The sequence below is a fragment of the Alexandromys fortis genome, unplaced genomic scaffold, assembly GCF_014885135.2.
Source record: "Alexandromys fortis isolate MF-2015 unplaced genomic scaffold, M_Fortis_MF-2015_v1.1 scaffold_85, whole genome shotgun sequence".
In the NCBI taxonomy this organism is placed as follows: domain Eukaryota; kingdom Metazoa; phylum Chordata; class Mammalia; order Rodentia; family Cricetidae; genus Alexandromys; species Alexandromys fortis.
Genome location: NW_026067975.1, coordinates 1326626 through 1342729, shown reverse-complemented (window position 1 = coordinate 1342729; position 16104 = coordinate 1326626). Strand labels below are relative to the sequence as shown.

The 16104-nt window shown below is 46.6% G+C and overlaps 1 protein-coding gene across 2 annotated transcripts in view; it reads right to left on the bottom strand.

Annotated features, from left to right (window-relative positions):
• Positions 1-461: 461 nt before the first annotated feature.
• Positions 462-16104, bottom strand: part of Clstn2 (calsyntenin 2) — a 554741-nt gene continuing 539098 nt past the window's right edge. Inside the window, exons 13-18 of one of the 2 annotated variants that reach the window (XM_050157230.1) lie at positions 14306-14476; positions 13568-13713; positions 13334-13457; positions 12461-12645; positions 10561-10718; positions 462-1795 (exon numbers count right to left, since the gene is read on the bottom strand). In XM_050157230.1, coding sequence (XP_050013187.1) covers positions 1735-1795; positions 10561-10718; positions 12461-12645; positions 13334-13457; positions 13568-13713; positions 14306-14476 — 845 coding nt within the window. In that variant the 3' untranslated portion in view covers positions 462-1734. Of the gene's footprint in view, positions 10719-12460; positions 12646-13333; positions 13458-13567; positions 13714-14305; positions 14477-16104 lie in introns of both variants that reach the window. The other variant, XM_050157231.1, reaches the window with a different exon arrangement.

Genomic DNA, 16104 nt, shown 5'->3' with positions numbered 1-16104 from the left:
GCCTAAGCTAAGTCGGAGCATTCATAATTAATATTAAATCTCCATGTCTTTATTTGAGAGCTGGTTGGCAGCTCAAAGATAAATCCAGCTACAGGGCCATGCTCACAACCTCTTGTTTGAGGAAATAGTCTGGATTCCTCTGGGTCTCATGGTTACCAGGAAGAATAAGCTACTTCAGGGTTCATAGCTCCAGCAATTCGCTGGTCTCCAATAAACACCCCATCTCGCTGAGATCACCACGGTAGCCGTCTCCCATGACAACACCGCCAGGCTCAGGTCTCATATCACAGGGGGCTCAGAAGTAAGTCCTATGGGGTCAACCATTGCCACATTCACCAGGTCTCTCTCACCCACGTGGATACAGCTCAGAGCCCCAGTTATGCTGATCCAGTCGGAGCAGTTTTCAGCCTCTCATCCCACCACATGTCTGGACAATAAAACCCTCAGAAGTCATCTTTACTGTGAAATTCTAAAATCATATTTATTCACCAATTCACAGAAGTGTCATAACGACCAGCAACATGAATCAGTTTGTAGGCATTTACAAGCCAAGGCTGAAAATAAATATCTGTTCTGTGTTGAATAGGCATTTAACAAATTACTCAGAAACTGCAAGAATCGAAACTGTTAGAAATTTAGAGTTTGGGATTCGGGCATGATAAGATCACAGCCGTGGGAAGAAACTCAACGGATTCTCCCAGAGTTTATTTTTCTATTAAATCTTTATGTACATGTACACTCTCAGCATCCTTCACTCTGCATCAGTTAGACTCTAGTAGGGCAATTAGGCAGGGAGAAGGGACCAAGGAAAGGAGTGGGAGGGTAAGGTTTTCCTCGGGTCCCCTGTGGCTGGGCAACCTTATTGACCGACAACATAACACACTGTTCTGAAGTTAGATTCAATTTTCTATAAACTCATAAGTCCTTTTAATAAGACATTTCAAAGCTTTTGCATTGTATCAGACTCACACACACAGAGTAGCATAGTAACCAAGTAAATACATTTGTAGACTAAAAAGATTCATTCTTGGAGACAGCTGAAGTGGCTCAGAACATGTGTGCCAAGAACATGCTGGACAGTCCCCAGGTGAAGCTGGCTCTGGCTATAGACACTCCAGCTGCACAGGCCTAATGGCCACTGCCCAGTCAGGAGTGGGTGGAAGGGGGGATCCATAAATGAGGGTGCTCTGTCTCTCTGCAGGGTGGACCCCAGAGAGGCTCCAGTAGAGCAAGCAGCCTGTCTGTCTCAGGTCTTTCCCATCACTGAGGTTGAGGAACAGGCTCAACAGGCTCAAACAAACAGGCTTCTCACACAAGGTTTTTAAATGGTGGCATCATCTCTAGGGCTGGGAGGAGAGAAGGGGCTGGGATTGGCTGCACCCAGAATCTTTATATTTTATCCCAACATCATGACTGAAGACGGCAGATTCAATAGTACCTATCAAGTCCATAGGGAAAGGCAGAGACAATGGTAGGGTGGGCAGACTCTATCCTGCAGAAACAGCATTGCGGGTGTTATTCAGAGAGTTCTAAATGTGTGCAAGCCACTGTCACTGTTCACTGCCAGAGATCCAGACCAAGAGTCTGTAGCTGTCTGAGTACTGTGTGGAGTAATGGGAAACCACAAAGGCTTCTGTAAGCTAGGAGAAGTGTGTGGTCAACCTGCTTCTGTATGGCTCAGTCAATATGGGTTTTTGTGATCTGTCTTCACCAAGTAGGGACAAGCTACATGCTTCACTTCCAAATGTTTACGACTTCTGCTGTGTTCCAGGTGCTTTTTCCAGGGTTTTGAGAGCTAAAAGCAAATAACAATAAGAATAACCTAAGGCTTCTGGAGGATTAAAATTTGTTGGGACTAATGACCTCTCTTTATAAATTTCATTTCCACCTTATAGATATGCATATATGTACATACATATATATTATCAGTATCCCTTCATCTAGTTATGTCTGGTATCTTATACTTAATATTCTAATTCCTTAAACTAATGGCCCATCATATCATTATGACTCCTCCTTACATACATTACAATGCCCACGCAATAACATAACAAACTCCGCTCTAGTAACTATAGGTTTCCTTGGGTACAGCCAGCATCTATATAAGCTTTCTTCTTTCTATTCTCCACCTAGTTTGCTCCAATCCCCAGCCATGCCCGTCCAGCTCAGAGCACCAACAGCTCTTTCTCGGAAGCAGATCATATGGAAACCTGGTAGGTAGATTGATCTGTCATCCACTTCAAGGGGCTCTGACTTGTAAAACCATTGCAGTGACTGCCTCTGTGGTTACATGGTTACACTTACCCATGATTCCTTTGACACATGAATGTAAGTGTAAACACAGAGCAGTACCCTCGCTTCTTGGTTGCTCCCCCTACTGTCGCTCCTAATCAACGTGTTCCCTCTCCATCTCCATTGCCTTCTTGGTCAACATCTCTTCCTTCCTTTACAAGCAATTCACTTGGGTGCCATGACTAACTTCCTTTCCCCAAAACTTAGGCTCTGTTTCCACCCTCAGGGGTATTCCTGTGGGAGTGCCATCAATATTCCCTCCAGGGCTCCTTTGTATCATGGAAATTGCATAGTGGTGAGAGCCACACCCCAGCATTCCCTGACAGCCAGAATGGATGCGCTTTTGCCTCCAAAGGTGAACACATGCATTTTACTAGGCTATGTGACTCATGGATACTATTGAATGCCTTTAGCCCTCCCCTCTATCCAAGGAATCCTTCCAGAGGGCAGAGGCTACCTTCTTGTCCACCCCCATCCCTTTCCCACAGGAGTGCTGGAGTCTTAACCTAAAACCCGCGGGCTGATTCTCTGCCTTTACAGATAGATACTACCTCTTTACTTCATCTTCTGACAGCTCGTTCTGCTGGGGAAAAGAACCCTCAATAGTTACGTGTTTGCATGCCATGGCTGTTCCCAAAATGCTCAGTATAAAGAGTCCAGGTAACAGAGGTGCGTTTTCATTCCCAGATAAAAGCAAACAGACATTAAAGCCGACACGATTTTGTTCCTGGGATTAATACACACCACCTGCATGCTGGAGCCTCCCCTGTCTGCTGCCCTCTTCTCATTAGACTATCGGGACTTGAGCTTCACAGTGATGAATTCTGCCACGGCATAGCTGATCAAAGGGGTGGGAAAGTGGCAAAGAGCTGGGCTTATTAACAAATTAAGGCTCCATTTCCTCAGTTCCGTGACCCATGGGGTAGAACAAATGGGGCTCATCAAGGTCTAGCTATGCTTGCTCCTGGCTTTGGGGAGATACTTCAACAGGTCCGATGAAGTCCCTTCCTGTCAGCTGTCACCTGTCCTTCCCCCTTCCCTTCTTCTCCCACTCTTGATTTTGCAAACGACAATGATAACACTGAAACTGGGCTGGAGGAGTCTTTCTCCAGCAGGGATCTGACTTCAAACCATCCTCCTACTCTGAGGCCAGGTGATCTCTGGGACTCTATTTGACTCAATATCTGTTGAGCCCATGATGTAGCACAGCATTGGTCGGTTACATCCTCAGTACAGGACCAGGGTCCTGGGACACTTGAGTTATTTTTCTTGCCTTAGGGAAGAGGCAAGTGGAGGTAGGAAAAGTTGGGAGGGTGTATACTGATTCCAAAGGTCTTGTTTTCTCGGGTATTCTGGGAAGGTAGACTGTGACTGCTGGGGGTGGTGCTACCTCAGGTTTCCCATGTCACTAGCTCAGAACTACCGGTTCATATATTCTGCTTGTTGACTGCATCATGTGTCTCCTTCCTGGGTGGTCTCTCCATGGGTGATATTCTATTACTCACCCTCCCCTAATACCCTGGCTGGATCTGATCTCCTGCTCCAAGGGTAATTTGTCTCCTTGCCCTGCCTGAACAAACCTGCCAATGAGCATCCTGCTTTCAGGACTACTCTCCATCTTTTTCTGTTCCGTCCCTTTTCGGAGGCCTTCCTCGCAAATGGCAGGTGTGTAAGGGAAACACAAAATTGCCTTCAGTGTCGGGACAGAAGTGTTGTCAGCAGGGATTTCACTCTGAGAGGCCAGGCTGTAAAAGAAAATTTCCTCTTCTTGGTTTCCTCTTGCTTCCCACAGGTAAATAACAGGCATGTCCTACATTTGTTTTTTCCTCTGCTCCCATTTCTTCTACTTAATGAAAAAGGTAGATTCTAACTTTTTAAAGATATGTAGTGTCAGGTTCCCTTTGGAGTCCTTAGGGGGCTCACGGAAGCATCTGTGAGGAGGGACGTTTCTGAGCAGGACGGGGTCTCTTGGCTTATGTGCCCTCACCTCTGACCTTGACCCTGAGATTCCAATATGTAGACTTAGGTCACAGGCACAGTAACTGGTAAAACAGTAAGGAATTCCAGCTGAGGGTTTATGGTGCTTGTACCATAGATCTTATACTGGAAATCAGGCCCAGGTATCTGGTCATTCAAGCAAAGGGCAATGGTTTGGGCCTGGTGCTTACCTAGACTACAGGAATGAGATTCCCACTGTAGGTAAAGCTGCTGGTTTGACTGTTAGGTTTTTTCTATTTTTAGTAACATAGCTTACTGTCCTGCCAAGAGAAGCAATCCATTCCCCATCCAATTTAGTGTTTGCTTTGTGACTGCGTTCCCCAGTCTCATTACCAATGAGTAGTGCTGTACCAAGCTGGGAGTGTCCTTGAAGGACCCTGTTCTCCGGGATGTACTCTGAGAGCTAAGTGGCCTCCTAGTGGCCTGGGCTCCTCCCTGCAGTCTCTCTGCTTCCACACAGAACAGGCTTTATAGGCCAGGAACTGGGCAAGCTGGGTAGGTGGCCTCCCTGGGGCTGGGTGACTTTAGTACAACCCTTCTAGGCAGTGTCCCCCCCTTACTGTAGAAGGGCCATGTGGGCAGTGATCACCTCACACCCAGGCAGAGGAGAGAAATTGGAATTGGGACTTGGTTTTTTGAAATTATTGCTCCAGGGGTGTGAACCGGGGCCCTGCTCTGTTTTCCTCTCGGACCCTCTTAGGAGCTGGTTATTTTCTCCGGATTGTTAGCAGCCCCTCCCAATGCTAGCAGACGCTGGTCTCTTCCTCCACAGCAACGGTTCATAACCTGTCCGATCTGCCTGGCTGCGGCTCCTATGTAAGGACGTCCTCTGTCTTAGTTTTACCAAATCTCAGCCATCAGTCATATTATTTGGGCATGGAGGGAAAGGCTTTCTTCTATAAGTGATCTAAACCCTGATAATGAAAGAGCATTGCAGAGCACAGTGCTCACTTCCCTAAAGATCTTCTCTGTCTTTTCATGGAGGCCCTTCAGCACCCCTAGGATCTTTCCTGCCATCTAACTTCAAGCAGGTGACTGCAAAGCAATTATATTCTACCCCTGACCGTCCTAACCGCTTGTGGACGCCTCTGGCATACAAGACCGGGGATCCTCACGAGCAAGTCTCTGTTTCATTCAATCTCTCTTCCCCATGCCCCATCTTTGAGTCTAGCCCTCACGGGTGCTCAGAGAGGACTTGCTGAATTGGTTGAACACAACCACAGAGACTCCCATCGGCTAACGGACTGACACAGCAGCCATCTGACTGTTCTCTGGGATGCTTGTGGAAGTCCTTTCTGTGTCCTTTGTTACCATGGGACAAAGTCAAGCTTGGCTCCTACGCCCTAGCTCCTCTAAAACCCACTCTCCCTTTCTGCCAGTGTCGGAAGGAAGCTAACGCAGAACAAATAAAGACAGTCAAACGAGGGTGCTGGAGTTGACTTCTAAGCTGGCATCGCTCATTTCCTCTCCCTGCAGCTGGACAATGGAAAGCGGTTACATGAAAATTAAACCGTGCCAAGGGCTTTGGCTTGTCAGCCTCGATAAATGTCTGGCCCAGATCGAGACGCCTGCACCATCGCAACTGCCTGAGCACATTGCAGGAGAGTCTGGGAACCCCCAGAGGCTACATATTATGTGAACATCATCTACAATTCACTGGCAAATTCTTCTAAAGAATTAGATTTGTTCCCTCCCATTTTTTTATTTATATTTATTTATTTATTTTGAAAAGCCAATCTGATTAATTTCAATGTGGGGAGATGATTAAGAAAAGGCACTCCTTCCTTTGCTGCTAATATCGAGTCACGGAGGCAAGAAGACGGTTAATTTTGAAGTGTACCGGGTAGGGCTTTCTGCTGATTGTGTTGCTATTGATTCAAACAGCCACAAGTCTTTAGGATCATTTTTAGAGCGAAGACATGAACAGGGCTGAAATGAAAATCAGTCCCAGATAATGAACACTTCTGCTTGGAAATCATTATGGACTGAGCCCTGCTGGGAAGGTGCCGAGCCTGGGGAGTTAGCTCCTGCTTCAGCAGAGGAGATAGTCAGTGCTCAGTGATTAGCCAGTTCCCTGGGTCCAAGGCATCTGGCCCTTGGGGATATTTGTCTGATTTGATCAGTTCAAAAATAACAAGTGGGATTTCTGTTGGTTCGCTTATTTATTTATTTTTTCCATTTTCTCCAATATTCCGTGAACTTCTAAGGGAGTTTTCAGGAAGAGCCTAGTGTTTTCCAGCTGTTCAATTCAAGGCACCGACCACTAGGGAGCTGATAGAGGCACGCTGGTATAGTTTTTCTCCTGGGAAATGGAGGGCTACTTCCTGTGGATTGTGGGTACTCACATGGATTTACCTGGTGGCTAGTTTTCTCAATGTCTTGCAGGCTAAGTTTTGTGTGGGAAATGAGAAATATAGAGAGTAAAAGCTTTATGACATGAATTGAATTCAAGGAGTTCAAATTTCCTCTTTTTTTTCCAATGTCATAAATCAATTTTCCAGGGAAGCTGATGGAGAAATGAATTGGAAAGTCCCTTTGTTTGTATTGTCTGTGACTGCTTTCATGCCATAAGGTGGGACTCAACAGGAGCAACAGAGAGAACAAATGTTTACTGCCCTAAGTCTCTCCTTTCTGGATCTTTCCAGACATAAGCTGTTGATCTCTGATGCACAGGAAGGGGGCACTAGCAGAGGTCGCCTTCGTAGAGACTCAGGGTCCCTGGAAGACTCCCTGGATAACCTGAGAACCCATGGTCTAAACTAAGCATGGCGGACGGATGGCTAATTGAAGAAAGTTCTTACAGAAATCACAGATTTTGCATCTGTGTAACTCAGAGCCTTGGCCAGACTAATAGTATTTGTTTAAATCTGTTAGAATACAGTCAGCTTTCCTGGAGAGACTTCTTCAATGGGCTTAATGGCTTTTCTCCAGTGGGTCAACCCACTCAGTGCTGGTCTCTTCTGACCTCATCCTCCTTTTTCTCACCCTCTCTGTCTTTTAGGTTGCCTGCGTATGGCAGTCTACCTGTTTTCAGGCTCAACCTATTTCCAAGCTCTGAACAGCAGACTCAGGTTGTCCATTTGGCCAGCTAAGCAATGGACTGGTCTGTGGCCAAACCAATCAGCTGCTTCTCCTGGGACTGAGTTTGCCTCTCCTTGACTGCTCATCTGTCCCTGAGAAGTCACAGAGTGTCCAAATCATCTGGGAGTTCGGGTTTCAAAAAACCACCCTACAGAGCCTGAGAAATGCCAATGTGATTAACATCTTACACTTTTGGCCAGAGTATCTGGTGGGAAGCATATGCCGTTACCTACCACTTACCTGGATGCCTGCTGAAGCTGGTTATTTTATGACTACAACCCCTCCTCGATCTTACCCAAGGTAACAAGTGAGTGTTGGGAACAGGATAAATGCCTCTGGTCCCAGTAGCATCATTTAGATGCCTCAGCTTTGGAGTTGGCATAGAGAATGACCTTGTGCACTGCCAGAGGAGGGAAAGGCTTTCGTTTCTTGTTATCACCATTTCCCTGCAAATAAGTCCAGCCACCAAATGCCCCCTGCAATGACACATCTTTGCTGGTTTATCCTAATGCTTCCTAACCTCCATCTGCTTTCCCCTCCTCCACATCATACAAAACATAAAGGTCTTCTAATACTCCAAGCAGTTCACCTAACCATGAATGAGTAAGGCAGCCACAAGAGGTAGCCCGGGGGCACGAGAACAGCTTTCCACCCAATCGGAACTGGAAAGTCAGAGCAGAACAAAGCACTCTCATAAACCCTAGACTTAAATATTTGCAATCAAAATCTCATTCAAAAAGGATTGGTTTTAAACATACAAAGTGTTCCCTTTACTGCCATAATTTTGGGAGAATTCAGTAGCTCCTAATATGCCTGACTGAAGAATGTCTTTTTATTTAAATAATGGGATTGTGAAGCCCTAACTGGTCCTGTAGATTTTTCCCCTTGTAAATGTGCAGAAAGTGCTTAACAGAAAAGGGGCATTTGATTGGGGGTAATTCACGAGAGATGTGTCTATTTCCCAGCAATGAATATAAAATCTCAAGTTTCTTCCAAGAAAGAAAAATTAGGGCACCGATTGAGTTGGTAAATGTGTCCCTGTTCAACCTGCATTTTCTGTCACTTCCTTCTCCTTTCTCCTGTGTAATTCCCAGACTTGTTTGTGTGTCTTCTGTTAACTCTCAGGTCCTCTATGGGGAAAGGCCTGTCTCCTTCAGCTTCATGCCCTCCCCACTGGAGAGTACTTAGCGCATAGTGGGTACCCAGGAACGTGTGTTAATACAGACATAAGTAGAACCATGGACTGTGAGCAGAGGACAGCCTATACCTCTGAACAGACTCTGAGCAGGACACTGACTCTGAGCCTCAGTTTACTCAGCCCAGAAACATACCCGCTAGCAGATTTCTCAAATATTTCCCAAAGTTACTTGGAGGCTCAAGAAAGGGAAGGTGTGCGTGAAACGCCCCAGGAGACGGAGCTATAGCATGCGGTAGATCTCTCCAGCTGGAAGGGGGCGGAGACCTGGCATGGATCCTCACTGCCCAGAGGGCTGAGCAGAGGACTGGACGACATCAGTCACAGCCACTCTCCGAATGTTCTGTTGAATGGTATGGGGGAATAGTTAGTTGAACCCCAAAGTTATGTGACGAGAAACTGACGGTGGACGGGGACCGAGTCAATTTGGGATGGGCCTGGGGAAGAGTGGGATGAGGAGGATGGCCTAAACAGACTGAGAACAAGGGGAGCTCAAGGTGTTTGGAGCAAACATGTTTTCAAAGCCTTGTGGGGCCCTTGCCACAGCCTTCATTCTTGCCTGCTATTCTCTTGGCCACAAAAGATTGTCCACTAGTTACTATAGCAACAATTCTCCTCACGAAGTGCCCATGTTAGAATGGGGATGGAAAAGTCTTCCTTATTAAAATAAGAAAAAGAAACAAGAAATTAGGGTTTTGATATATTTGCCCCCTATTCAAAGCGTCCCTCCTTTTATGAGAAAAAGAAAGAGGCAGCTGCTATTATCATGAATACGCTTTGAATTCCTAGCAGTTAAATTTTCCAACTTCCATCGCAGACTGCGAGAGCACATATTTGTTCCACTACATCTGAAAATGATGTTATTTCCTCGAGAGAAAACAGTCACCTAGGAGATAAAGGACCACAGGCTAGGTGGTGGCAGCCTTGTCAACCTTAAGGCTGCCCTTATCTAGGGGAGTCCAACCATACCAACCCCCTGTCAAAGCAGATTTCCAGCCACTATGAACCTTGCTGAGTCACCCCATTAGTCCTTTCTCGGGCTCCTGGCAACAGCCAAACTTAAGCTGTCACCCGAGCAGTGCCTTGTGACATGCTTCCTGGGTCCCGAGGTTCTGTGTGGTGATAGCCCCCGACAGGGCCGCCCCACTTACCCAGGCATCCCCAGGCAGGTCCGAACGCTGGTCAGTAAGCCCTTTGATGAGGATCCACACTACTTATGGTCAAAGACCAACTGACTTTTGGTTTTGAACTTTTTATACTAGTTTATGTAGTCTTAGAAAGAAGTAAAAAGAAAAGGCTCTCAAAGCTAGGAACTTTGTGTGTGTGTGTGTGTATGTATGTGTAAGTGTGTGTTTGTGTGTGGTGTTTGTATATGTACAGGTATCCTATGAACCCTTCCCTGGAAACTCAATTCTGCTTCAACAAAGGCTTTCTTTTCAGTTCTTCAGCTCTAAGACCTTAGGTTTATGAGATTCCATTGCCCTCCCTGTAAAAAGCAACCTGGAGACCAAACCTAGGGAGGACCTGCTGGTGTAGGTGGAGAAAGGCTGTTTAGTTAAGTACATACACAGTGAGTAACAACCCAAGGAGTCTGAGAACACTAACTTCGGGGTGGTAAGTGACAAAGGTGGACTTCTCCCCTGCAGAAAAGAACGTGTTCAGAACTCTGTAGACTGGGTGAGTGACAGGATTCTGGGTGAGCCCAGGGCAGTGAGGGCTACAGGACAATGGAACCATCCTGAAGTCCTCACTGATGGTGACACTGGGCTCTTGGAACTGCCCTACGGCTGGGAACACCGGCAGTACCCAAACCACAGAGGGCAGATTCGGGGAAGCCGATGGCCTTCCCAGACCTGTCATAGAAATCAGAGGTGAGTGTGACAGGCTTGGGTATACATTGGGTTGGGCTTTACAAAAGGGGCACACAGGGTGGTCAGCAGAGCTGCGGGAGCTAGTAGGGGAGAGTGGAATCATCCCACTCTAGCTGGGCTTGCCTCGTGCCGCTCTGCCCATGTCTGCCTCTGCCCGTGCCTTCCTCCTCTTCCTCTTCACTGTCGTCAGAGCCGCTGCTGCTGGAGCTCACGCCTTCCTCTGCTTCCTCTTCTTCCTCTCCTTCAGTCTCATCTTCCCCACGCCCTGGTCCTTCGTGTTTCTGGACGCCAAGGACAAATGAAATACGCATCAAGGACTGGACAGGGTCCCCTGGGAACTCTGTGCAACAACGACTTCAGACTCTTGGGATTCATTTAACTCAAAGCTAAGCCCCTTACCCTGCCTAGATAGGATCTCTGGGAAAGAGACTTGGTAGAGGAAACTCAGAAAGTCAGATAAAGGTCTATAATAGCAGCAAATCCCAGGACACATAGTCAAGGTAACATATTAGTGTCACGGACGAGATGGGCATTTAACCAACAACGTCACCTACTGAATCTTTCAGATCCTTTAATTAGAACTTTCCGTTCTTAACTGTTTGCTTCCCAGGGGTACAATCATGCTTAATCTTGGACACCTTTCCATGTGGGAACCTCGTATCCCTGGAAATAGAAGGTTGTCTAAGCCAAGGTGCGGTATACTGTAATGAGAAACTATTCTTTTGCAAAGGCCAGTTTAGGTCCTCACTTTCCCTGCCTGCCTCCTTATGCCATAATTTGTGAATTAAAACTGCACGCTACCCTCCCCAGTTCCGTTTTCCCTTCTGACAGCTTTGTGGTGATTGCAGCAACATCCTTTTTTTCTGGGTTTATGTTTTGAGTTGGCAATTCAGGCCATGAGCGATATGTTGCCTTGTGTGGCTACATAGATTATCTGTGGCTCTTTAGATTATCTTCTGTCCATATCTGTCTCCTCCAAACCCTTCCTACAAGGTTTTCCTTATGTTAGTGTCCCCTAATGATAGCTATTTTCTTGAATGGCAGGCCCCCAAGAGTCTACACATTAGAGCTTCAGCAAGAGCTGGTCTTACTGGGTCCGCCCCTTTGAGGCACACTGTTTGCTCCTCAGATTGCTCCTGCTTCTTACACTTAAAGTTAGTCTCTTTGAGGATGGAAGCGCATACTTAAAGAAATCGTGCCATGCTGGCCGTGAAACAGGAGCAGGGGATGAGCTGTGAGTAGAACTGGAACCAGTCAGCAACGATCATCTCTATTATTTCCCTATGACTTTCTCTGGGCTTGTGTCTTCCAGACTCGGCATCTGTGTGCCAAAGGAATGATAGGAAGATATATAGACCAGCCCCCTCACATGGTCATAGATGCCTTCTGGGGGCTCCCGGACAACCGAAATCCAGGGAGCTTCAGAATTTTACTGCCTTGACTTTGAATGCTGGCTGCATGCATTTGAACATGGTACCACCCTTCTCTCAGCCTCAGCTCTCACCTTGGTAAATGAGGGTGATGCTTCCCACTTCACATGGTGCTTAGGTATACAGACCATCTGTTGCAGTGTCTAGCTAAAGGGGCCCTTATTAAACAGCAGGTGTTGTTGCTGAGCTTTTGTTTTAACTTATTCCAAGCCTGTAAGTGAGCTCTGTAGGCCACCTAATTTGCACTGTTAACTAATCAAGAGTTCAATATTAAATTCCTGAGTGTTCGTCAGCTCTGAACGACAGTGGGGGAGAGGAATAGACACTGAATGGCTACTGGCTTTAAGAAAATTCTAGCTATGTTTGTGGGATAAGAAAGATGGCACATTTTAAATTAGAGAACACAGTTCATAGGGAAATAGGGCTTGCTCATGTCGAGAGGACTGAAGAAGCAGAGATGGGAGAATCACTGGAAATGGGACTCATTAGACTAGGAGGAGTCTGGATCCAGGATCGGGGCAGAAGACGAGCCCAGTCAATCAGCAGGAGAAGCCCCCACCCCCACCCCAAGCCCACATCCCAGAGAGTATCACCTCCATAGGGTTGACTGTGATCGTCAGGGCCGAGTCATCCCAATCCATCTCAGCCTCTTTGGCGGCCTCGGTCTCTTGGAGAAAATGCTGGTGGGCAATTCGGACTCGGTAGACACCCATGGCCACAACGAACACCAGCATGCACACGGAGATAATGATGACCACTGTGGCGATGCTCGGGACCACTGAAACAAAAAAGGAACCAAAATAACATGATGATCAAAGCAATCACTCATTCTTCCAAAGAACAAGACATCTGTGTTCACAATAAAATCTTCCCTCCAGTTTCTCAGTCATAGGGTTCTGGGGCCTTATCTCACTATGCCTGGGATATACTTTCATCCATGTGTGTTAGATGTTACACCGGCTCTGCTATGGTAATTGTGAAGAGTAAGGAAGATAATCTCTGTGAGCGTCTACAGAGGCACACAGTAGGCATTCAATAAATGTAGATTCTCTTTTACTCATGGCTTTTCTCCTCAAATTGTATGGAGGTTTCCTCTGAGTTAGGCACTATAAAATTTAGTAGGAATATGTGTGCGACCAGACGGTGACACAATACAGCAAGCACTCAAGCAAAGGCATGGGCAGATGACTTTGAATATGCTAAGTGTGGAAGCGGTTCATGGAAAGCTGTTGAGTTGGCCCTGAAATGACTAACATAACGTCTCAGCCCTTTCTACCCATCTCTGTCATTACGGGTTGCATGAAACTCCTTGCTTAGTTGATTGACTCCCTGTTGAAAGCAGATGTGTTCAGAGAGAGGGTTTGTAGTTGCCCCACAGGAGTCCCTTCCTCAGCTCCGAGCACCTTTGGGAGCTACAATATAACTGTCTGCTTAGTGACTGTCTGAATTGCCATCGAATGTCCTACCTGAGCTGCGTTGGATACTAGTCCGGGACTCAGGGTGATGGACAGACTGGAGGAAGGGTGGCTGCACAACAAGGTGGTTGACGTGCTCCTTATCAGAGACTCTGACTTCATGGAGGACACTGACCTGGGAAGAGCAAGGAGAGACGCAAGCAGGAGGTTGAGATATTTCTCTGAATGAATGAGGCAACGTGCAGGTGGGTCCGGCCTCCCCTAACAATGGCAGGATACACTCACCTCCAGGTTGAACTCATTGCTAGTGTAACGCCCATTGAGTTCTGAACACTTGATCCGGAACCTCCGGGTCTCAAGGGAAGTCGGATGCCAGTTGCGGTAACGGAGATGGTGCAGCACTTGCTCGTAGCGGCTCATGGACCCTACACCTGCACAAAGAGACCATACCTACTGTCAGGAGGAAAAAGAGAAGGGGGAACTGTAGGCATAGGAGACAGACTGATGCCGTCAGGGCTGTGAATTTCGGGTAAAAGTCAGAGCACTTATGGATGGAAAAGGAGCAGAAGCAGAAGCTTCAAAGATGAAACCAATCCAAAGAGTTTCCATGTAGACTAGTTTATGACTGGAATGTTTGGCCCCAGTCTGCCAAACGTAGCTGAGGCATTTTCTGGGATCACAAAGTAAAGTCCCTCTCTCAGTTTCTACAGATTCTCAAAGAATAACGATAAGGTACAGTTTTCCCAGAGGGTGGAGTTACTCTAGAAAGTAAAGGCTAGAAACATAAGAATTTCCACTTGACCCCTAGGACTGCACGATGCACCCCATCCCCAGATGCTATGATAGCCAGTGTCCCTTGACAAGGCTGTTCTGAGAGCACACCACTGAGCAGAGGGAGTGTGGGACCTTACTGTAAATAGATAGAGTAGCTGGCCGTAGAGATAGTGGCATCTAGCGGTCATTGGTGAAGCTCACTGTGGTTGAGGACACAACACTGAGCAGAGGGGCTGTGTGGGACCTTACCATAGATGGAGTAGCCTGCCGTAGAGTTCGTGGCATCTAGGTGTCGTTGGTGAAGCTCACTGTGGTTGAGCTCCAAGCACTCATGTCTCGGATCCAGGTCCCCTCCAAGTACCAAAATGTCACAGAAATCCAAGTTGTGTAGCATTTCTTCCAAGACTGACGATTTGGGGGCTGCAGGAAGGAGGGTGCATGAGAAACACCAGCACTGAGAGCTCTTGCTCACCTCGACACCTCCTCTGTTACTGCTTGCACATCCAGGTGGGACAGGAGAAGGGAGCATGCAGCCCCGTTAGCCACACCCATTGCTCAAGCATCAGGGCATCTTCAAGAAGGTGGCGTGAGTTAGTGGGGAGAAGGCATGTGTCTTTGAGGAGCCATATATTACTCAGTTTCCTCATCAGGGGGGACATTATAGGTCATAGCCACAGTTTGCATTTGGGAAGAACTAAGTGGCTCTTCATCAAACTCGTGTGCTTTTTCCATGTGGATTGTGTGTGTGTCTGCATGCACACATGTGCATGCACATGCACATGCATACATGCATTCTAGAGCTTCCACGCATGAGTGTGTATGCCCACACCAGGCTCCGAGGATCTCAAGGGAAGAAACTTATTTAGAATCTGACACAGGAACTGCCATGAAGCAGCCTCTATGCTTTACTCAAACAGAAATGGCTTGTTCATTAATCATCACCAGATTCCACAAGATATAAGCAAAAGTTAATTAATAATTAATAAATTAGAGCAAATTGATTAGTTCATATGCTCTCACAGGAGCACATTAGCAAGCTGGTCAGTATGGTGGTCCTTGCCTGATTTTATGACTCCAAATTTCTGCAGGAAATATCAATGTATTGGCAGTCTTAACTATAAATCCCATTTAAAGACAAAGGTGTTGGCTACTTATGGAATGGATGCTGTGTGCCAGGCACAGTGCAAGGATAATAGACACTAGTACTATCCACAGTCCATCACTGGGGGCATAGATGCTCGAAGAAGTGGAGGGGGGTAGTTGCCCAAAGTCACACAGAGAGTATGTGATAGAGTGTGCTGTTCTGGCCCTATAACTTGGAAACTTGTAACTTCTAAGGCTACATCTTCAAATATTATTGGTATCTATAACAATACAAATGTTTAAAAAGACATTCAAAGGACAAGGCAATTATTTTCATTAAAAAATTCCAGTGGTACCTAAAATAGTTTTGTTCTCATTAGCTACATATTATTAGAGTTTCTCCGTGCCTAAGTTTTTACTGTTAGCCAACCACAATGGTTCCTTGTGTTACTAGCAATATATAAAAGCACAATAATCTACATTAACACTGAGGTCAATTGTTAGCAGAAGTGAATGTGCAATTTCAAATCTCTGCCAGGTGTTTTCTAGCTTCCTATCAGGTGGAGTTAGGTCACCTTCCTCATAATACGACTGGCTAGAGTCGCACTAGGCAGGTGTGTGTCCTGGTTGCTACCTCATGGTTATTTCCCCATGGCATTATCTTCTATCCCTTCGTTCCCGGGTCCACTGTGTCGAAGGGACTGCTGGGTTAGGAGCCCTGAGTGGAATCACTCACGACTGAGCCCTCCAGGATTTTCTGGTCTGGTTGAACAAACAGGTAATTCACCACCAAGAGCTACATCTACTAAAGAGAGCTGGAGGGAAGCCCCAGCCTTAGGCATCTCAGTCTGGGAGTCACGTGGGGATGAGCAGAACATTTCAGAAGTTGTGTTGAATGAGATCATTGCAAACAGTCGATAGCAGGGGTCAGAACAGAGATGGGTACAAGGGAGCCAAGTAGACAG